The sequence below is a fragment of the Electrona antarctica genome (assembly GCF_951216825.1).
Source record: "Electrona antarctica genome assembly, chromosome: 9".
NCBI lineage: Eukaryota > Metazoa > Chordata > Actinopteri > Myctophiformes > Myctophidae > Electrona > Electrona antarctica.
The window spans coordinates 14,521,458-14,544,604 of NC_136790.1; the positions used below are offsets into that span (position 1 = coordinate 14,521,458).

A 23,147-nucleotide genomic window follows, 5' to 3' on the forward strand; every position below is an offset into this window, starting at 1 on the left:
CGATAGTGTGGTAATTGTTCTGCAGCCAGCAGGGGACGAAATAGCGACACCTCTAGGCCATTAATGAGAACTGCAGTGCTGAAAACACTTCATATGCAGTGGACCTTCCTTGCCGCATGGTTCATCCCCCAAAATCATGAAAGCCATTTTGACCAAGTACATTAGCCAGTGTATCCAATAACTGTGTGTTACTGTAGTGCACTTTGGCTTTTGCTGGGCAGAGTAGTTCTCCAAAACATGTAAATAAAATAATACAAAGATTGACTGCAGAATTTATTTTATTTTATGTAATTCTTTTTGGCCAGGGACCCCCACTACAATACTTATGTTGTTAAATGTTTCTAAATTTGTATTAAAAAGATCTCTTTGAAAATATCAGATCTACGAGCTTGCAGATTGTGTCTTTTCAAATAGCCAATTTGTATATAACTGTGTTAAAGTGGTTAAACAGATTTTTAAGCTATATTAACAATCTTTGCTGGGGACCCCCTGGAACCCCCTTCAAGGGCCCCTGGGGGGTCCCCAGTCCCCACTTTGAGAACCGCCAGTCATAAGTCACCTCTCGATAAGGTCTAAATTGACCCCAGGGCTCCGGAACATTGGCAATCTCTTATCTGATTGCTTTACTGGTATAGCTCAATAGACTCAATAGATGATAGATAGAATGGAAATATGATTACTTTGATCTAATCTGAAATGTACCATGGTACGGTTTTATCACCTATATATTATTTCCTTTTCGCCAGCCACTCCATGGAAAGCCCCCAACAAGATCGACCTGTATGATGTCCGCAGACGACCATGGTAAGTGTCAGCCAATTGCACTTTGCTTTGGTCTTTTTACTGTATAAAACTGGGGTGAACATCAAACAAAAAGTCTTCTGAAAGTGTCAGCCAATTGCACTTTGCTTTGGTCTTTTTGCTGTATAACACTGGGGTGAACATAAAAAAAAAGTCTTCTGAAAGAATATATGTTACATTTTCAAAGATTTGTGCCGCATTTTCACGATTTTTCAAAAATAGCAAGGCGCGCTATGAGCTTGTAGATCTGCTATTTTTCAATAGCTAAAGTATAACATAATGCTTAAAACACCAAAAGGGGTTCCCGCCCAAAATGGGTTAAAAAAAAACTTAAACTGTAGGGTGCAGTAAGTGATTTTCTTTTGTTAAAATAAATGCTAAATATTATTATATTGTGATAGTAATCATTGCTGTAGAGTAATTTGTTCATTGATAATGACATGGGGTATCCCTATCTCTCCAGCTCTTCATATTAGTAATCATTTTCAGGTTGGGATAGCAATATGATCCACTCAGGAGACAGAACCGTACAGTATAAAGAATAAACAAGTGAAATTGGAAGTGATGACACAAAGAAATGAGCAGACACAATTATTGGAACTGGAACACTATGCAATTGAGGGTTGTTAAATGAGTACTCTCTCCTGAATGGCTGAAATTGTATTTCTTGTTTATTAAAGACCTTGAGAGACGGAGAGATGATTACTATCACAATATATAGAACTTTAACCTCTTAACAAAAAACGTTTTGATTTAACACACACAAATAGGCCTATCACTTACCCTACCTTTAAATCCAATTAAAAAAAAAGTGAAACTGTTTTTATTTCCCTTGTCCTCATTATTCCATCATTATTTTCACCTGGTGTTTTCGTCAGGATGGGGGACACATCACTTAGCACACACCTATACGTAGACCACACCTTTCAACCGAGCAGAACATGATAAACCTCTATGTAAGCACACAAAGAAATCATTCAAATCAAGTGTTATTACACTGTTGGTGCTGTTTGGTAGTGAATAGACATGGACATAAACCGGGGCATCTCATCTGCGCAAAGCATTGGCCTATAATTTGCCCTTGAAGGCATTGCCATTTCTACATGCATGGCCACCGGTATCGCAGGTGGCTGTGCATGTGCATGGTGTCTTATCAGTGTTACAGTGGCACAATGTTTTGATATTCTTTAGCTTTGATTCTCAACCTTTATTTATTTATTTTTTATTTCAAGGACCCCCAGTTTGATATAAATGGTAAACGGTGCATTTATATAGCGCCTGTATCCAAAGCGTTTGCTTTACATAGACTGTGCATTACATTCACCCATTCACACACACATTCTATGACAGAGGTAACCATGCAAGGCACCCATTGACAGAAAAAGTTTCAAAGTATCTAGGCTGAGCTCTGAGTAACAACAATAGAAGTTATGCATGAACGCTGAGTGGCAAAAAAAACTACTTTCTGGCCTTGATAGCCCATAAATCCAAAATGTAAAGTCCTATCTGATTGCATTCACTTATTTTGACCTGAGATCAGATTCTAAAAATGTCTTCTACATCCTGACAGTTTTCTGAAAAAACTATGTTTCTATGTCAGTCGATTTTTCAAAAATAGCAGACCTACAAGCTTGTAGCGCGCCACCGAGTGGCGCGCTATGAGCTTGTAGATCTGCTATTTTTCAATAGCTAAATTATAAAATAATGTTTAAAACACCAAAAAGGGTTCCCGCCCAAAATGGGTTAAACGGCAGTAAATGACATTAAACAACGTTACACTCACCTTGCCACTCTATGCATGTGCATACCCTCTATAATGATACATTGAGTCTTACTGACTCACACTTCTCTGCATCAAACAGCCATCCAATACCATTGCTTAGTGTATGCTTTGTTGTAATAATGTCTGCAGTAATGCACCATGCAAAGTAACATTTAGAACTGAACTCACTTTAGAATAAGGATTTCAAATATGTAAAACTATGGAAACTATCTGCATTCGAAGGTTTTATCGATTATGATCCAAGATACAATACCAGTTCTTCAAAACTGGTATTATTATATACCTTTATTGAAAGGATAATCCCCTTGAGATGCCTCATCTCATTTTAGAGGGGGTCCTCAACACAAATGAACAGTACATACAATACATACAGTACACAAACAATACAACAGTACGTACATCCATATACACACACAGGACAAAACAGAACAAAAGCTCTCCCAAAGATAGCCGCTCGCTCCCACCCCACCGATTCAACCCATAAATAACAGAGTTCTTGTGGAAAAAACAGCATACTCAAAGCACAATAAAACCATGAAAATGATTATAGGATTATAGGAAAATATTATAGGATTCCCTTGCAGTCTATTGTGGGATTTGAGATCAAAACATTTTCCTTGACTGTTATTTATCTCTGCAAGTGACGCTATAGAATGCAGTGTCTTTTGCCACGAGGGCAAAACAAAATGTTTGTGTAGAACTTGCTTTATATAAGAAATATTGAAACCGATCATTTTGAAAGAAATGGTGCTATTGATTTGCAGTCCTATCGCCAAGCCCCAGTCTAATGTTTGTGTCGAATGTGTTCCCACCTTGTGACCGTGCACTGTGTGTGTGTGAGCGCTGCCAGGGCAAAGCCGGTGTGAAGCTTTGGACAGAACTAGGCTGTGTCGGGCCAGACATCCCCCTCCCTCCTCCCTCCCTCTGTCCTTTTCCCCACATCCACTCTACCTGCCAGTGTCACATCGGCTTTGTAAAAGGTCCCTCTTGCCTGTTGCCTGGTTACACACAGTGGAGTGCACTGGACATAATCATGACAGCCATGTTGATTAGAGCTGACCCGCTTTCGCCGTCTATCTCTGTCCAAGTCTCAGGCTGAGTGGCTGTTTCAGGTCAGGCCAATGGCTGTCAGATTAAAAGCCAAACAACAATGACCAGATGTTTTGTCATGTGTGTGCGAGCGAAGCCACACGTGAAGAAGATGCAGCGTTTCAGCGGCCGAGTCCGACCGGCATGCGCTGAATATGCACACGCCTAATAAATACACAAGCATTTGTTGGAAGAAAGGTTGCCATAAAGACTGGTGGATAAAGTAGGTACTCGACCCCTGTACTTTAGTCAGTAAGTCAGCATGTAAAGATACTCCTGGTGAAATATTACTCAACTATAAAGTTGCTCAGTCAAATTGACTTAAAGTACTGATGTACATGTTTTTATAAATACTTAAATATTCAAAAGTACAAATTACAATGTATATTTTCTTTTGAATATCAATGCATTGCTATATTAACATTTGTACATTTTGATTCCTGAAAAATTCTAAAATATTAATTGTAGATTCACTATATTTGAAAATGGGCTTAAAGCAGCACTAACTGTCCTATAACCTCTTTGAACCCGGTTTCCTGTGCTGTTATTTATTACCATTGAGATACAGTTGGAGGCCATCGATATTGTCCTTTTCTTTTTACTGAGGTTTGCGTGATCTGCGCAAAAGGACAGTTAACCCACTTTGGGCGGGAACCCCTTTTGGTGTTTTAAACATTGTTATAATTTAGCTATTGAAAAATAGCAGATCTACAAGCTCATAGTGGCGCGCTACGAGCTTGTAGGTCTGCTATTTTTGAAAAATCGTGAAAATATTTATTTCAGAAAACTGGAGGATTTAGAAGGATTTTTTTTTAATTTTGAGGTCAGGCCTAAATGGGTCAAATGATAAGGGACAATATCGGTGGCACCCAACTGTAGGGGATGAATTGAATCTTGACCATCAGGTCAGATCTTGTGTCAGATCCTGTGTCTAGGTGAGAACTGACCTTTGACGCGATCTAAATGTCTCAATAGAAGAGCAGGGACACAAAATACAACCACCCCAATTCTACAGTTGGGTGCCACCGATATTGTCCCTTATCATTTGACCCATTTAGGCCTGACCTCAAAATTTAAAAAACATCCTTCTAAATTCTCCAGTTTTCTGAAATAAATATTTTCACGATTTTTAAAAAATAGCAGACCTACAAGCTCGTAGCGCGCCACTCGGTGGCGTGCTATGAGCTTGTAGATCTGCTATTTTTCAATAGCTAAATTATAACATAATGTTTAAAACACCAAAAGGGGTTCCCGCCCAAAATGGGTTAACTGTCCTTTTGCGCAGATCACGCAAACCTCAGCAAAAAGAAAAGGACAATATCGATGGCCTCCAACTGTATATTGTATTAAGATACTCTACCATACAGATTGGACAAAATTGAAATGTATTCATAAAACAAAGTTACATAGTGCTGCTGTAAGTTCATAATGCTTTTTCCCTTCCTAGAAATGTAGGCTTGTGGAGCCAAAAGTACAATTTGTCTTTGAAATGTAAAGTCAAGTATACAAAAAAATGCAAATACTCGTTTACTGAGTTTACTGTCCTGTCCGCCACTGCAAGACGATCTTTCACAACGTTAAGGCAGCATAGCTGTGTGGAGTCAGAGTGTTCTCCGTACGGATGGGGGGGGGGGGGGGGGGCACAGAGTTAAAGGTGTGTGAAAAGCCGGTGGTGTGCTGAGCACCTCGGTGCCTCCCGGAGCATCTAACGAGGTGTTCCCTGACAATTAAATTAAGTCAACACCGGAGGTAAACGTCTCCCCGGTGCCACACTGTCAGAGGAGACTACACGTTCAACCTGGAAAATGTTGTCTCCAACCCCCCCCCCCCCCCCCCCCCCCCCCTTTGCTAATGAAACCCCCACCTCTTTAACACTCACATGACTGAGAGGTCATTTTGACCTATTTCTTGAGATTTTGAAGTTGATTATCTTTGCCCATGAAGCTTTCAGAAGGTTCCCATTCCATGACCATCATCATTTTTTTTTTTACATCTGAAACATTTTCTAAATATGAATTTAAGCACCTGCTAATTCTGCCACATTTTACTTCAGTCATGCAAGTCTTTTGTTTTTCAACCAAGGTTCATGTTTTATGTTGTTATTTGAGAAAGTAAAAGATGAGTATTATTAGTGTGGTTGCCCAAAGGGCAAAAGGGCCCAAAGGGCAACCAGACTATAGTTATTGCCACACTTTATTATTACTACTACTACTACTACTCTACCTACTACTGTGGCCAGGGTGATTTCCTGGGGTCTAGTAGGACTATAGTAAATAGCGAGATAGTAAAAAGAAATCACCGTATTTTCTTGAAAGACAAACCATCCCCCCCTCCCCTCCCCATGTCAGAAATAGCTAAAATGGTTAAAACGAAAGAAGCATATGGGGGGAAAAAAAATAATAATTGTATTTTTTCAACCTCGGTTGAAAAAATACAAAGTTGACAAGCTGTGAGCTTATCAGTCGATCTATCAGCCAAAGCTTTCCCCACAAACAGAAAATACACTTGTAAAGGGCCCTGAGGGACTCCGGTTACCCATATGGGGTTTAAGAAACACGATGAGACATTTGCAGTGTGGCTTTAAACTCCTTTCTCATTTTCAGCACTTACGTTGCACATGCAGACAGTTTAGGTCGGAAGCATTTGATTTGAACATTGTGCAGCGAGCCCACAGCGACTGACCTATCCTCATGGCACATTGTCCCACTCAGCTGCTGCAGTCCTCATCAGTGTTGCCAAGTCTACTTGTTTTTATTTTTGGTCTTTTTTCGCTTGTTGCGAACGCAGTGAGCATTTACTATGAGACCCAGCAGATCATGTCTGTGTGTCTGTGTGTGTGTCACGCTGTAACACCACCCGCCCACCACCAGAGGGCGCAGCTGTATCACACACAAAAACACACGCGCACACACACACACACACACACACACACACACACACACACAACTTAACTTTAAAAAAAACTTAATTTAAAAGAAAACTTAACTTAAAAAAAAACTTAACTTAAAAAATAAAGTTAAAGAAAACTTAAAAAAAATCTTAAACAAAAAAAATAGAACTTAAAAAAAACCTTAAAAAAGTACGTAATTTATTCTAATTGTTATTGCAATTTACGAGCTGCGTTCGCGCGTCTTACTTGTAAATATTGGTAGTTGCAACTCACGTTGCTTTGTGACGTGTTGTGTGAGCTCGTAGATTGTCTATTTTCAAATGGCTGATGTATCTTAGGTTTCTTAGTGTTCATGTGGCCTATATTCGCTTCTTTTGAGCTTGTTGGTTTGGTTGCATGTTTCTCTCGCAACACTGGCAACACCGGTCCTCACTTCAGACCATGATTTCAATTCCATCCTGCTTTTCTTTTTTTCTCAACTGCACGCCTCCAATGTTTTATTTCCTTTCAAGTGAACCTGTTACCATGTGACAATAACCCTCAGATCAGGAGCATTATACCAAATGAATCACACCCGTGGGTACCGACGTCACTCTATAAGTGCGTCCCACACCCACACACTCTTCCTCTTTTCTTCCTCCTGGTCGGTAAGAGCTTATACCAGCTTGTGATTGCTGAGGCACTTGGAGGGTATGCGTAAGACCATTGAAAATATGGCTGCTACACAGCAACGCCCCCGGGGTCCGCCACGCCAGGCTTCTCAGTCTAGGCTTCCGGCAGCAGCGGCTGCTGGCATGGAGCCCCCACCTCCTCCGACAAGGGCCTCTGCTCTGGACCGGGACCCTAGGAGCCGGGGACGGGCCCCTCTCCCAGTGTATCCTGACTTTGTCAAGCGCTTGAAAACATCTTGGGCACAGCCCAGGGAGGCTGCTGCACCCTGTCCTACACCCAGCACCCTGCATGGTGCTGTAGAGCATGGGCTAGATGGCATAGCCGGAGTGGGCCCAAATTTTGCTCTGTGGGCCGGGGCCCGAGCCACAGGCAATAGGGCTGTCCGTCACCCTAATAAGAAATGGCGGTCCGCCAATGAGTTAGTGGTGAAGGCTTCTCAGTCTACAGCCATGCGTCAGCCTGAGAAGTTAAGGCCAGTGGTTCGGGAGCCTCTGTAGAGGCGTAGGAGTTTGGGTACCGTCTGCAATTCAAGGACCGCCCCCGAATTGGCCACAGAGACCATGGATGGGAGAGATCTACAAGATGCTGGAGGGCCAGCCATGGTGTCCGCAGCCGAAGCCTCAGGTGATGAGGCTTCATGCGTGGCCCCTGAGAGGCAGCATTTTCACCTGAGTTGTATCGTTCTCAGTTAAATATGGGCACTCGTCGGTTGTGCTCCAGAATATTTGTTTCCTGTGATTGGAACATTTCAGTTTATTGGAATTAACCTGGATAATGTTTTGTAAACATGATTTTCAGTTGGCAATAAAATGCTAGAACTCAGTTGGTTGTGTTCTGCTGTATTACTGTGATGAGTCTCACTCCTCATGTATGGCCTTTTTGACCTGTATAGGTTTGGCCACTTCACTCTCCTCGTGACTAATTTGGTATACTGTTCATGTTGTCACATGTTTACAGGTTCACTTGAAATGAAATAAAACGTAGGTTTGCGTACGTAAACCCGGTTTTATGAATGAAAAGTGAACCTGTAACCCTTCTTTGTCACTCGGCGGCGAAGGCTGGCCCTGTCATGCCTTTCCAGTCGTCAGAAAAGCACTTCAATAAAAGGAGAGATCACACCAATATGATATAATAATTTTTATTTAGAAAAATTGGCAGCATTGGAGCAGGCAAAATGACAATTTGTTTATTGCAAGAGATTGTTTGGCGATGAGATTCCATGGGCATTTTAGCAGGCGTAAAATTGATAGGGAGAGAACCCCAAAAATATACGGAGTTAAGATAGCAGTGTGTAATTACGCCTGAGAAGGCCGATAAAGAAACAAGGAATTTAGAGAGCTAAAGCAGAGAGCGGGCGAAGCAATACGCGACCAGCGTAGCAGCACATAGACATACATGAACCACCATCAGCTATATGCAAGTTAGAACTCACCGAGATCAGGGCTGAAGTGATTTTTGAGCGGAGAGAATGGCATCGGCGTCTGGGCGGATGTAGGATGCGTAGGCAGACGAGGTCCACCGTCCCAGCTGTTGAAGGGAAGCCGTGGAGATCCCTTGGCTGGCGGCAGCCGCACCTATTCTAAACGAGTGGCCCGAGTAGAGCTGAGGAAAGCCTACACTTGAGAAGCACTAGCCTTAAATGCCTGATGAACCAAGATTTGGACATGGGATTATTCTCTGGCGTTAGAAAAAGGGGGCCTGACTGATAGGCTGGGTTCCTTAGATCAACATACTTTAGCATGGCAACGAATGGGCAGAAAGGAGAGTTGATGCGAGCTATGATGATAGAGCAAGCGCCTTTTGCTTTGGAGTGTTTAAGCATTAGAGTGTAATAGTCAGGGTGGAAATTTAAATCAGGGTGTTACGCCCCCTAGTCTAGGGTTAGGGGAAGCAACATAAATGCAGAAAGACAACTGCAATAAAACGGAATGTGCATTTATTTACAGCCCAAAATCAGGAAGATTTACAAAATATACAATAAACGCAAACAAACCTAAACTAACAAAACCCAACTACAAACATAAGAAACACAAATCAAAAACAAACAGAACTCAAACTTATCCCAAATAAAGAACTGGACAGGATGGTCGTAGGTTGTGGTGAGAGGCCAGGGGGACCGATTCCCTGCTGCCCTGAAGCCGACAGTCCTCTGAACAGAGTTGTTTGTGACTGAGCTTTATAGTAGATCGGGTGTGGCCACCACCCAATCCACTGCTGGTGTCATAGGGCTCATCAGAGCCGGCCAATCCGTGGAGAGGACTAATTCCCCACAGCAGCAAGCACTCTCCAGTAATCAGTCTCATGATGACACAGGTCTCCTCCACTTCTCATCAACTCTCCACCTCAGAACAAAGGAAACAGATAATACCAAATACAAAATAACCTAATTATGGCTGGCCATAACACCCCCCTTCCTAAAAGAAAACTTCTCCCCTGAAGTTTTCACCAAATGTTATCAGCAATTTCATTAATTCACTTTTCACAAAATACCATGGCAAAATATCATAGATCTACTTCACATTTTACAAATATACCTCCCTTCCTAGAAGAAAACTTCATGGGAAGTTTTCACCCTAAAGGCCAAATCAGACTTTTTTACTTTGCACATCCAAACTGACACAAACACAATTCTCAAATCATCTCATATAGTAGTGTGTAAATATTCTCAACCTGCATCATATTCAATGATAACCGAATAAAGTGCACCCAGCCTCGCAGGGGCATTACGAATCCCAAGTGGCATAACAGTGTAGACTTACTGCATGTGCCATTGGGTTAACTGAAACTGTAATCTCACAATGTAGGTTTTGAACAGCCAATTAACCTTTCACCTGTCTGAATTAATACAAAAAACATCCGGATCGAAATAATGATAATTCAACTTGGCTTGTGGGGCTAAGAGACTTTAAAAAAAGAATGACTTGAGCATATTCACACACACACACACACACACACACACACACACACACACACACACACACACACACACACACACACACACACACACACACACACACACACAACACAGTCGGATACACGACTACTGGCGGACACACTACTAAAGGACAGTCAGATATGACTACTGGCAGACACTAAACTACTAAACAGTCAGATACATGACTACTGGCAGACACAAAACTACTAAATAGTCAGATACATGACTACTGGCAGACACAAAACTACTAAATAGTCAGATACATGACTACTGGCAGACACAAAACTACTAAATAGTCAGATACATGACTACTGGCAGACACAAAACTACTAAATAGTCAGATACATGACTACTGGCAGACACAAAACTACTAAATAGTCAGATACATGACTACTGGCAGACACAAAACTACTAAATAGTCAGATACATGACTACTGGCAGACACAAAACTACTAAATAGTCAGATACATGACTACTGGCAGACACAAAACTACTAAACAGTCAGATATGACTACTGGCAAACACTAAACTACTAAACAGTCAGATACATGACTACTGGCAGACACAAAGGTTCTGTCATGTGAGCCCTTCTCAGCACACATGACAGGAGCTAATCAGTAGGCCTGAACACAAAAATACACATTTTTACCCATTTTAACCATTTGGTTGGCAGATTTACCCAGGAGCAAATTATAATTCTGTGCAGCATTCCCCACCAATTTATACTGCAATAGCAGCCAAATACACACCAAATCACACAAAAATCCAAATTAGGAGTGGCAGTGTTAGCTAGGGGCTGGTACACATATTCAGCTCTAGCCTTAACTCCTTGCTTGGAGCTCCACCTAGGTGGAGGGCCAGCCTAAGACTCTGTTGAGTCCCCCCACCCAACACAAATGAGAACCTCCCCCACCCTCCCCACGGAAATGTTCCACCATGGGACGTAAGAGTTTCCTCTCCCTCCCCATGGTCACACTTACCGCGGTAGAAGGTGAAGGTCTCTCGCTGAAGCCACCAGAATACACTTCTCAGAATGTTGCAACACCATTCTTCTCTCTCCGCCTGCAGTGCAGAGATTGAAACATTAGCAAACAGCAACAAAGGCACTTGAATGAAACACATGAGCTAATAGTAACAGTGGGTATCTGCACAAAATTATCACCGATACCAACAATACGAACCTGCCAACCTAAAACAAAACCAAGCCAACCCAACTGGCATGATCAAAATGACCCAAAAGGTTTAACTTTTGGCAAGGACGAGCCCCCATTTGTTACGCCCCCTAGTCTAGGGTTAGGGGAAGCAACATAAATGCAGAAAGACAACTGCAATAAAACGGAATGTGCATTTATTTACAGCCCAAAATCAGGAATATTTACAAAATATACAATAAACGCAAACAAACCTAAACTAACAAAACCCAACTACAACAAACATAAGAAACACAAATCAAAAACAAACAGAACTCAAACTTATCCCAAATAAAGAACTGGACAGGATGGTCGTAGGTTGTGGTGAGAGGACAGGGGGATCGATTCCCTGCTGCCCTGAAGCCGACAGTCCTCTGAACAGAGTTGTTTGTGACTGAGCTTTATAGTAGATCGGGTGTGGCCACCACCCAATCCACTGCTGGTGTCATAGGGCTCATCAGAGCTGGCCAATCAACTCTCCAGTAATCAGTCTCATGATGACACAGGTCTCCTCCACTTCTCATCAACTCTCCACCTCAGAACAAAGGAAACAGATAATACCAAATACAAAATAACCTAAATACAAAATAACCTAATTATGGCTGGCCGAGCTAAATCGTAATCGGGATTGAAAGAAAGGCTTGAGGAGGTAAATTCGCCACTACTTAAAAACCCGTAAAAAGCGAGGAGAAAGGCGCTTTCCAGTAGGGAGCCCACGTAGGGGGTAAACATGCCAGACCTTAATGCATTAATCATTTTGTGAATAATGGAAAGAGTGAAGGGTAGTCTTTTATCACAAGCCAAGGGGGACTCTTTAGCGATGCCTTTTAATATCAACTTTATTGAAGGATGGGAAAACAAGCTAGGGAAAGAGGGATCATGACACCTGGCATTGAACTGAACCCCTGCGAGCAAAATGCGAATGTAAGGAGGGCTAAGCTTTTTCACATCCTTACAAAAGCAAATGAATGTACACACAGTGGTAAAATGGACGGGCAAAAGAGGCAAGCTAACGGATAGGCAGAAAAAGGCAAAAGACTTCCAAGCGAAATCATAGGTCGCGATAGTGCTAGCAGCTAAACCATTCCTCATATAGGATCTAGCGGACTGAAGCAAACTGCCTAGGAGAGGATTAATGCCGAATACGGGGGCAGAGCAGTGGGAGTTGAATCAGCCTCCGGGCATAGCCTGCGGAAAACCTGGAATTTGAAGCGAGACAAAGAATCTGCAATTAGATTTGAGTGACCGGGGACATGCCGCGATAATAAAATTGTGAGTGACAGCCACGTCAAACGCCGCATGAACGACATGATGTCGGGGATAGCGGAGCGCCCTTTGTTGATGATTTCAACCACGGCTTCATTGTCGCAGAGAACGGCTATGCGCTTACGGCTCCATAACGCGCCCCATACTGAGCAAGCGGCTATGATAGGATACATTTCATGTAGAGCGGAGGAGGGCGAAAGATCAGCAAATTGAGCTGGCCAATTACTAGCAAACCACTGACCTTGAAAATATCCCCCAAAACCCACGGATGGTGCTGCATCCGTGAAAAAATGCATAGAATCTGATGAATGCACAATGTCGTCGTAAAAGAACGAGACCCCATTCCAATTATTGAGCAAAAGCGACCAAAAGCGCAAGTCGGACCTGCAGCCCTCGTCTAGAGACACGGAGTCAAATAGATTGGGCACGGAGGAGGCCAGGCACAGCAGCCTAGAAATAAAAGAACGGCCTTGCGGGATGACGCGCATGGCAAAGTTTAAATGCCCTAGCAGGGATAATAGTTGGCGTTTTGAGATTGAAGCGCTGGAAGTGCAAGATTGGGTAATCTCTCGAATGCGCTGCAACTTCTCCTCTGGTAAAGAGGCCTTCATATCGTGGCTGTCCAGCGTAATGCAGAGGAATTCGAGGCAGGTGGCAGGGCCGGTGGTTTTCTCTTCTGACAGAGGGATGCCCAAATGCGTGAATGAGGACTTTAGTTTGGCTAGAGAAGCGCCCGAATTATCGCTGGGAGGGTCGACGAGGAGAAAATCATCAAGCAGGTGCAAGACGGATGGCAAGCGGACCCTATTTAACAGGATCCAGCAAAGCGCTTCTGAGAAGTTAAATATGGCTGCTGCAACCAAACGTTAGTCTCACGGCAAAGTAACATTTGGATTCCCATTTGATCCCGAATAGATGCCACTGGGAGGGGTGAATGGGCACTATTTTAAAAGCGTCTGTTATGTCTGCTTTTGAGAGCCAAGCGCCTTGGCCGGCACATTTTATTAGCTTGATTGCATTGTCGACCGTGGAGTAATGCAGGGAAAAAGGTTCGGGCGGAATTAGGCTGTTAATGCTTGGCACGGGGCCTGGACGAGGGGCAGATAAATAAAAAATGAGCCGCTTCTTCCCCGAATATTTTCGAGTGGCGGCGACGCCGACGGGGCTAGTGCGGAACAGGGTAAAAGGTGAATGAGTGAAGGGCCAGATTAAATACCCCTTTTTTAGCTCTTTCTGAATAAGCTGCGAAGCAATTTCGGGCTCTTTCAAAGCAGATTGCAGATTGATGGGCACATAGGTTTCACGAACATCGGAGACAACGCCTACTCTAAAACCCTGAGATAAACCAGTTAACAAATGATCGACAAAAACATGGTCTTGATGTTCAGCAAGTTCGCCAGCCAGAGCGTTGATGTTTATTGGGGTAGATGGGTGAGACTGAAGCAATTCTTGGAACCATCCTATTTTTCTTTTTGATAAGGGCGGGGGCGGGATGGCATGCAGGGGCACACTGACCTGGGATGAGCTTCTCTGCATTCGCTACAAATGTGGAGAAAGTTGCAGTTGGGATATGTGCATACATGGAAATTGAAATTATTGCAGATGGGTTTGTTGTTCACCAGGAGCACCTTCCGGCCGCGGACATCGGCCTGGGGGCGGACCGTTGTGGAGGCGATGAAGAGCCCTGGAGCATCTGCGGCAGCAGCCGGTGGGGGGGTTTGGTACGGCACTCTGGGGCAAAGCGGGGCTGAATGACCCAGGTCGCCGCAAGTGGCGCAGGAGAGAGCCTGCTGCCCCTCGGTTAGCAAGACAAGCAGCTCGGTGTCGAGGACTGCCCAGTTGACGAGCATGTTGTACTGGGCGATGTAGATCGCAGATTTACTGGACAGGGCCTTGTGGTACTGGTAGAATATATTCCTCCCATACTTCAGATTTAGGTCGCCGATCAAAGCCAGGTATATGTCGAGCTCATGCCTTCTTTGGGGATATTCCGAGCATATGACATCACGGTAAATACCGAAGGCCACGAGAAATTCTCCGATTACGAGATCCCTCGATAGGCGAGGGTCGGAGGCCTTAATGACTGCCGTGAAATTATCACCTTCGGCAATTCTTTTGTCACACTCGGGAGAAGGAAGCAGGAGGCTGATCAAATTAACATATTTTCCCTGAATAATTTTTGCTCTCAGGCGGGGGGAAACATTAGCGGCTTGAGAGATATATGCTCTACCTTGCCCGGTGGAGCTGACGGCAGAGGCCAGGGAGTACTGGGGCGGCTGGATGGGAGCTGCGGAAACGGTGGCACTTGGCGCGGCGGGCTGTGGCGCTGCGGGGAAGACTGGAGCCGGTGGAGGGAGCAGGAAAGCCTGAGGAGCCGGTGGAGGGAGCAGGAAAGCCTGGGGAGCCGGTGGAGGGAGCAGGAAAGCCTGAGGAGCCGGTGGAGGGAGCAGGAAAGCCTGAGGAGCCGGTGGAGGGGGCAGGAAAGCCTGGGGAGCCGGGCGCGCCGGGGGAGCAGTGGTGACTTGCTCCAGTGACGTCAGGCGTGAGTTGATGGCGTGGATAATGGCCTGCATGTCGCTGGGCTTAGGCTGGAACTGGGTGCCGCTTCCGCTAGGCATCGGGTTGGGCTGCTTTGCTTGCTGCCGCTGAGGAGGAGATGAGGACTTCTTGGACCGCTTCCTTCCGCGAGCTAGCCCGGTGGAGACGGGAGGAGGAGCCGTGGTGGCGGCGGTGATGATGGGAGCAGCAGGAGTAGATGCGGCGACAGCGGCGGAGATGGGAGCAGTGATGGTGGCGGCGGTTGGAACTGCTACTGCTGCGGAGACGGGAGGCACAGCTATGCTGGGTAGAGCTGAGGCGGCTATGGCTTGGTCAGCGACATTGACCAGATTAGCAATTTGGGCAGCTGACAGCCCTGGTGCTGGAAAAATGTTGGCAGCGGCCAGTTGCTGGAGGATATCAATAGCCTCCTGGCTTTGGGCTGGCTGCCTAGCAGACAGCCTGCTGCTTCTCCTAGGAGTAGTGCCGCCGGTCTGGTCCATGGTTTGGGAGCCAAACACGATATCACCAATAAGGTCCATATCCCCGTCAGAATCGGACATGGTGAGGCGAGAGAGGCAGAACGTGAACAGCAGGAACGTAAATCCTTTTTGCTTTAATGGCATGCCGGGAGCGATAGCAAAGCTGTAGCTTGGTCGCTGGCTGTAAGGAGAATGACAGGTTAGAGGCAAGGCATTTTATAGAACGAGCCTAATCGCTGGTTGGCTGAGCTGCGAAAGTGCTCGTGCTTGGTTTTGTGAATGAACGACCTCTGACGCCAAAGTCGTCACTCTGTCTGTACAGTATATAAATATGTCCAATCAGCTTCCATCTACGCAGCTCTTCATTGCTGACGTGATCTTGCCAATATAATGTAACCGGAGGACTATTTGTCTGCATCTATCTACGGAACATCCCTTGTTCATTTTGCTTCACATATTGTACAAGTAGCAATACGTGTCTCATGCAGTCTGTCAGTCACACGCCAGGGTTTAACCCATTCAAACTGTCAAAGCATTTGTGTAATTTTAGATTTTTGCAATGGCTATTAAAAAAAAAGCAGACATACAAATTACAAGCTTACAACGCGTCACTTTGTGCCGTGCTGCGAGCTTGTTAGTCGTTATCTCTGTTGCTTGTCGTCTTCCTGTTGGAGGCCCTCCCCAGACTCTGTCCCGGTCCACCCTCTCAAAATGTCCTGTGGCCTGTTGCTTAGAACTAAGTACATTAACTCAAGTATTCTACTTAAGTACCGTTTTGACTAGTAGGTACCTTTACTTTACATGCTCCAATACTTCATGCATCTACTCCACTACATATCAGAGGTAACATTGTACTTTGTACTCCGCTACAATTATTTGAACACTTTAATTAATTTGTAGATTATTACAAAACGTGCATTAACCAATTAAGCCCTATTTTATAGTTTCTCTGTTCGAAAATTGTGGATCAGCCCAGGGAGGCTGCTGCACCCTGTCCTACACCCAGCACCCTGCATGGTGCTGTAGAGCATGGGCTAGATGGCATAGCCGGAGTGGGCCCAAATTTTGCTCTGTGGGCCGGGGCCCGAGCCACAGGCAATAGGGCTGTCCGTCACCCTAATAAGAAATGGCGGTCCGCCAATGAGTTAGTGGTGAAGGCTTCTCAGTCTACAGCCATGCGTCAGCCTGAGAAGTTAAGGCCAGTGGTTCGGGAGCCTCTGTAGAGGCGTAGGAGTTTGGGTACCGTCTGCAATTCAAGGACCGCCCCCGAATTGGCCACAGAGACCATGGATGGGAGAGATCTACAAGATGCTGGAGGGCCAGCCATGGTGTCCGCAGCCGAAGCCTCAGGTGATGAGGCTTCATGCGTGGCCCCTGAGAGGCAGCATTTTCACCTGAGTTGTATCGTTCTCAGTTAAATATGGGCACCCGTCGGTTGTGCTCCAGAATATTTGTTTCCTGTGATTGGAACATTTCAGTTTATTGGAATTAACCTGGAGAATGTTTTGTAAACATGATTTTCAGTTGGCAATAAAATGCTAGAACTCAGTTGGTTGTGTTCTGCTGTATTACTGTGATGAGTCACACTCCTCATGTATGGCCTTTTTGACCTGTATAGGTTTGGCCACTTCACTCTCCTCGTGACTAATTTGGTATACTGTTCATGTTGTCACATGTTTACAGGTTCACTTGAAATGAAATAAAACGTAGGTTTGCGTACGTAAACCCGGTTTTATGAATGAAAAGTGAACCTGTAACCCTTCTTTGTCACTCGGCGGCGAAGGCTGGCCCTGTCATGCCTTTCGAGTCGTCAGAAAAGCACTTACAGAGTTACGTCGGCACCCACGGGTGTGAATAATTTGGTACAATGCTCCTGATCCGAGGGTTATCGTCACATGGTTACAGGTTCACTTTTCATTCATAACACCGGGTTTACGTAGGTAAACCTACGTTCTCTTTTGTCTTCCCTTTATTCATTGTCCCTCTGACGCCAAAGTCGTCACTCTGTCTGTACAGTATATAAATATGTACAATCATCTTCCATCTACGCAGCTCTTCATTGCTGACGTGATCTTGCCAATATAATGTAACCGGAGGACTATTTGTCTGCATCTATCTACGGAACATCCCTTGTTCATTTTGCTTCACATATTGTACAAGTAGCAAGTACGTGTCTCATGCAGTCTGTCAGTCACACGCCAGGGTTTAACCCATTTTGACCTGAGATCAGATTCTAAAAATGTCTTCTACATCCTGACAGTTTTCTGAAAAAGCTATGTTTCTATGTCCGTCGTTCTTCGATTTTTCAAAAATAGCAGACCTACAAGCTCGTAGCGCGCCACTCGGTGGCGCGCTATGAGCTTGTAGATCTGCTATTTTTCAATAGCTAAAGCATAGCATAATGCTAACACCAAAAGCGGTTCCCGCCCAAAATGGGTTAACCCATTCAAACTGTCAAAGCATTTGTGTAATTTTAGATTTTTGCAATGGCTATTAAAAAAAGAAGCAGATATACAAATTACAAGCTTACAACGCGTCACTTTGTGCCGCGCTGCGAGCTTGTTAGTCGTTATCTCTGTTGCTTGTCGTCTTCCTGTTGGGGGCCCTCCCCAGACTCTGTCCCGGTCCACCCTCTCAAAATGTCCTGTGGCCTGTTGCTTAGAACTAAGTAGTCAAGTATTCTACTTAAGGACCGTTTTGACTAGTAGGTACCTTTACTTTACATGCTCCAATACTTCATGCATCTACTCCACTACATATCAGAGGTAACATTGTACTTTGTACTCCGCTACAATTATTTGAACACGCACTTACAGAGTGACGTCGGCACCCACGGGTGTGATTCATTTGGTACAATGCTCCTGATCCGAGGGTTATCGTCACATGGTTACAGGTTCACTCTTCATTCATAACACCGGGTTTACGTAGGTAAACCTACGTTCTCTTTTGTCTTCCCTTTATTCATTGTCCCTCTGACGCCAAAGTCGTCACTCTGTCTGTACAGTATATAAATATGTACAATCATCTTCCATCTACGCAGCTCTTCATTGCTCACGTGATCTTGCCAATATAATGTAACCGGAGGACTATTTGTCTGCATCGATCTACGGAACATCCCTTGTTAATTTTGCTTCACATATTGTACAAGTAGCAATACGTGTCTCATGCAGTCTGTCAGTCACACGCCAGGGTTTAACCCATGTTGACCTGAGATCAGATTCTAAAAATGTCTTCTACATCCTGACATTTTTCTGAAAAAGCTATATTTCTATGTCCGTCGTTCATCGATTTTTCAAAAATAGCAGACCTACAAGCTCGTAGCGCGCCACTTGGTGGTGCGCTATGAGCTTGTAGATCTGCTATTTTTCAATAGCTAAAGCATAGCATAATGCTAACACCAAAAGGGGTTCCCGCCCAAAATGGGTTAACCCATTCAAACTGTCAAAGCATTTGTGTCATTTTAGATTTTTGCAATGGCTATTAAAAAAAAAGCAGATATACAAATTACAAGCTTACAACGCGTCACTTTGTGCCGCGCTGCGAGCTTGTTAGTCGTTATCTCTGTTGCTTGTCGTCTTCCTGTTGGGGGCCCTCCCCAGACTCTGTCCCGGTCCCCCCTCTCGAAATGTCCTGTGGCCTGTTGCTTAGAACTAAGTACATTAACTCAAGTATTCTACTTAAGTACCGTTTTGACTAGTAGGTACCTTTACTTTACATGCTCCAATACTTCATGCATCTACTCCAATTATTTGATCTACAAAACAATTATTTGAACACTTTAATTCATTTGTAGATTATTACAAAACGTGCATTAACCAATTAAGCCCTATTTTATAGTTTCTCTGTTCGAAAATTGTGGATCAGATCTGCTATTTTCAAAGAAGGTTGACAAATTTGGACACTTTTGTACTGTAAGTATGTTCTGCATGCCTGTAGTACTTTCACAAAAAATACTTTCTAGCACAATCATGAATACAGGGCTTTTACTTGTACAGTATACTGTATTTCTACATTGTGACATTTCTACTTTTACTCAAGTAAAACGCCTTAGAGTAAAATTGTCCACCACTGCCTGTTGCCTGGCAACGGGTGCCCAGGCGTGCTGAGTGGTGGTGGCGCGGTGGCAGGGGTGGGGGGTGAAGGGGGGGGGGGGGGGGGGGGTGGAGCGGGCGCCATGATGTGTCAGGTCAAGCTTGTGTGATTACAGTCTAACATGCTGTCTGCTCGCCTCACCCTCTCTGGAGAGGTCACAGCATCTCAAGTTTACGCTATAAAACAGGCCAGCCTTTCACCAACCTGTGTTCCCCATGCAGGCACATTTACCCGTCTGTACAAAAGTCATCTGTTAGGGGAAAAAAAGGGGAAAAAAACATGAATGCAGCTTTTACTGTGGTGAAACCATTGCAAATGATCCCTTTCCATCCGTGGCTTCCAATGTAAAACTCACAGGAAGTGACTCGCCTACGTAATACAAGTCACACATAGGACCATGGGCAGACTGAGAAGAGTCACAGCATACTGTAGGACCATGGGCAGACTGAGAAGAGTCACAGCACACAGTAGGACCATGGGCATACTGAGAAGAGTCACAGCATACTGTAGGACCATGGGCAGACTGAGAAGAGTCACAGCACACAGTAGGACCATGGGCATACTGAGAAGAGTCACAGCATACAGTAGGACCATGGGCAGACTGAGAAGAGTCACAGCACACAGTAGGACCATGGGCACACTGAGAAGAGTCACAGCATACAGTAGGACCATGGGCACACTGAGAAGAGTCACAGTAGGACCATGGGCAGACTGAGAAGAGTCACAGTAGGACCATGGGCAGACTGAGAAGAGTCACAGCATACTGTAGGACCATGGGCAGACTGAGAAGAGTCACAGTAGGACCATGGGCAGACTGAGAAGAGTCACAGCATACAGTAGGACCATGGGCAGACTGAGAAGAGTCACAGTAGGACCATGGGCAGACTGAGAAGAGTCACAGCATACTGTAGGACCATGGGCAGACTGAGAAGAGTCACAGTAGGACCATGGGCACACTGAGAAGAGTCACTGTAGGACCATGGGCAGACTGAGAAGAGTCACAGCATACTGTAGGACCATGGGCAGACTGAGAAGAGTCACAGTAGGACCATGGGCACACTGAGAAGAGTCACAGTAGGACCATGGGCAGACTGAGAAGAGTCACAGCATACTGTAGGACCATGGGCAGACTGAGAAGAGTCACAGTAGGACCATGGGCAGACTGAGAAGAGTCACAGCATACAGTAGGACCATGGGCAGACTGAGAAGAGTCACAGTAGGACCATGGGCAGACTGAGAAGAGTCACAGCATACTGTAGGACCATGGGCAGACTGAGAAGAGTCACAGTAGGACCATGGGCAGACTGAGAAGAGTCACATCATACAGTAGGACCATGGGCAGACTGAGAAGAGTCACAGTAGGACCATGGGCACACTGAGAAGAGTCACAGTAAGACCATGGGCAGACTGAGAAGAGTCACAGTAGGACCATGGGCAGACTGAGAAGAGTCACAGCATACTGTAGGACCATGGGCACACTGAGAAGAGTCACAGCATACTGTAGGACCATGGGCACACTGAGAAGAGTCACAGCATACTGTAGGACCATGGGCACACTGAGAAGAGTCACAGCATACTGTAGGACCATGGGCACACTGAGAAGAGTCACAGCATACTGTAGGACCATGGGCACACTGAGAAGAGTCACAGCATACTGTAGGACCATGGGCACACTGAGAAGAGTCACAGCATACTGTAGGACCATGGGCACACTGAGAAGAGTCACAGCATACTGTAGGACCATGGGCAGACTGAGAAGAGTCACAACATACTGTAGGACCATGGGCAGACTGAGAAGAGTCACAGTATACTGTAGGACCATGGGCAGACTGAGAAGAGTCACAGCATACTGTAGGACCATGGGCAGACTGAGAAGAGTCACAGCATACTGTAGGACCATGGGCAGACTGAGAAGAGTCACAGCATACTGTAGGACCATGGGCACACTGAGAAGAGTCACAACATACTGTAGGACCATGGGCACACTGAGAAGAGTCACAGCATACTGTAGGACCATGGGCACACTGAGAAGAGTCACAGCATACTGTAGGACCATGGGCACACTGAGAAGAGTCACAGCATACTGTAGGACCATGGGCAGACTGAGAAGAGTCACAACAACCCTTTCCATGTTGTTCAAGACAGTTGGCTGGTCTAAACTCTCCTGAACTTGAATGCAGCATTTTTTTTATTTTTTTTTAAACTTTGTTTTTATTCAGAATTTTCGGGTCACATCGGGCATCACAGTACATTTTGTAGTTGTTACAAGTCATTTGTTACATTCATTATTATCAACTTTCATTGTGTTACGGGTCATACAGTTCCAGGTGGGTAGGGGAACCCTCTTTGAGCAGTTTCAGTCCGTTTTAGTCAGTTCGCTCCCAGTTACAGGGTTCATGATTGAATGCAGCATTTTATGTTGAAAGAAGACCCACTCTGTGTAGAAATCCATGCTGTACGTACTACGTACGCCACAGATCTCCTGTGCAAGCTTGATTATACTTACATGAGTGCGGTGTCGCCCACAGCACACACATGCACACACGCACACACGCGCACGCACACACACACACACACACACACACACACACACACACACACACACACACACACACACACACACACACACACACACACATAAAGTATACACATAAAGCATACTACCCATCTGACCACCACTCGGCGGCAGTGGGCCCTCATCCAGAAATGGTTGGGGACCTCTTGGTTATGCAACCTATAATTGTGCGTGCGTGTGTGCGTGTGCGCGCGCGTGTGCGTGTGCGTGCGTGCGTGCATGCGTGCGTGCGTGCGTGCGTGCGTGCGTGCGTGCGTGCGTGCGGACTTGGAATGAAATATTAACAATGGCAACAGTAACACATGTCACCTATACTCCCTATATGGTAAACATGGCCTCATGCCGTTGTGCACACATACCCGGCAGGCATGCGGCGCAGACGTACAGTATGTGTGCATGTATTACACATGAGGTTCAAACATAGACACATTAATGTCCTGCACATCCGCCCACACCTACTCATATCAGCGGTCTTCCCTCTTTCTCACGACCTCCACAGATAAGTCCCTCCTATCGCATGCGGGGTGCTTGGCCATATACATGCTGCTGTGTATACGATTACCAACGCGCACCCACACGCCACCCAGAGTGCACCGATGCAATCTGAGGAGCATGCTTCACTTGCTCCGCCGCTATGGACACTATTACTTTGTCTCCATATTTCAACGTTTTATCTTTTTCTTGTGAATTAATGACCTAGTTCGTCATACTACGGTGACTCACAAAAGTCTAGAAGAGAGAGAGAGAGAAACAGTTTACTAACAGAGAGCGTTGCAGAGAGAGAGAGAGAGAGAGAGAGAGAGAGAGAGAGAAACAGGGCCAGAGAACCTCATG

General features: G+C 45.1%; 1 protein-coding gene across 1 annotated transcript in view; it reads left to right on the forward strand.

Moving 5' to 3' along the window:
• Positions 1 to 23,147, forward strand: part of cacna2d2a (calcium channel, voltage-dependent, alpha 2/delta subunit 2a) — a gene marked incomplete at its 5' end in the record, with an annotated part of 334,563 nt that overhangs the window by 231,836 nt on the left and 79,580 nt on the right. The window contains one exon of the mRNA XM_079510575.1: positions 747 to 804. Coding sequence (XP_079366701.1) covers positions 747 to 804 — 58 coding nt within the window. The remainder of the gene's footprint in view (positions 1 to 746; positions 805 to 23,147) is intronic.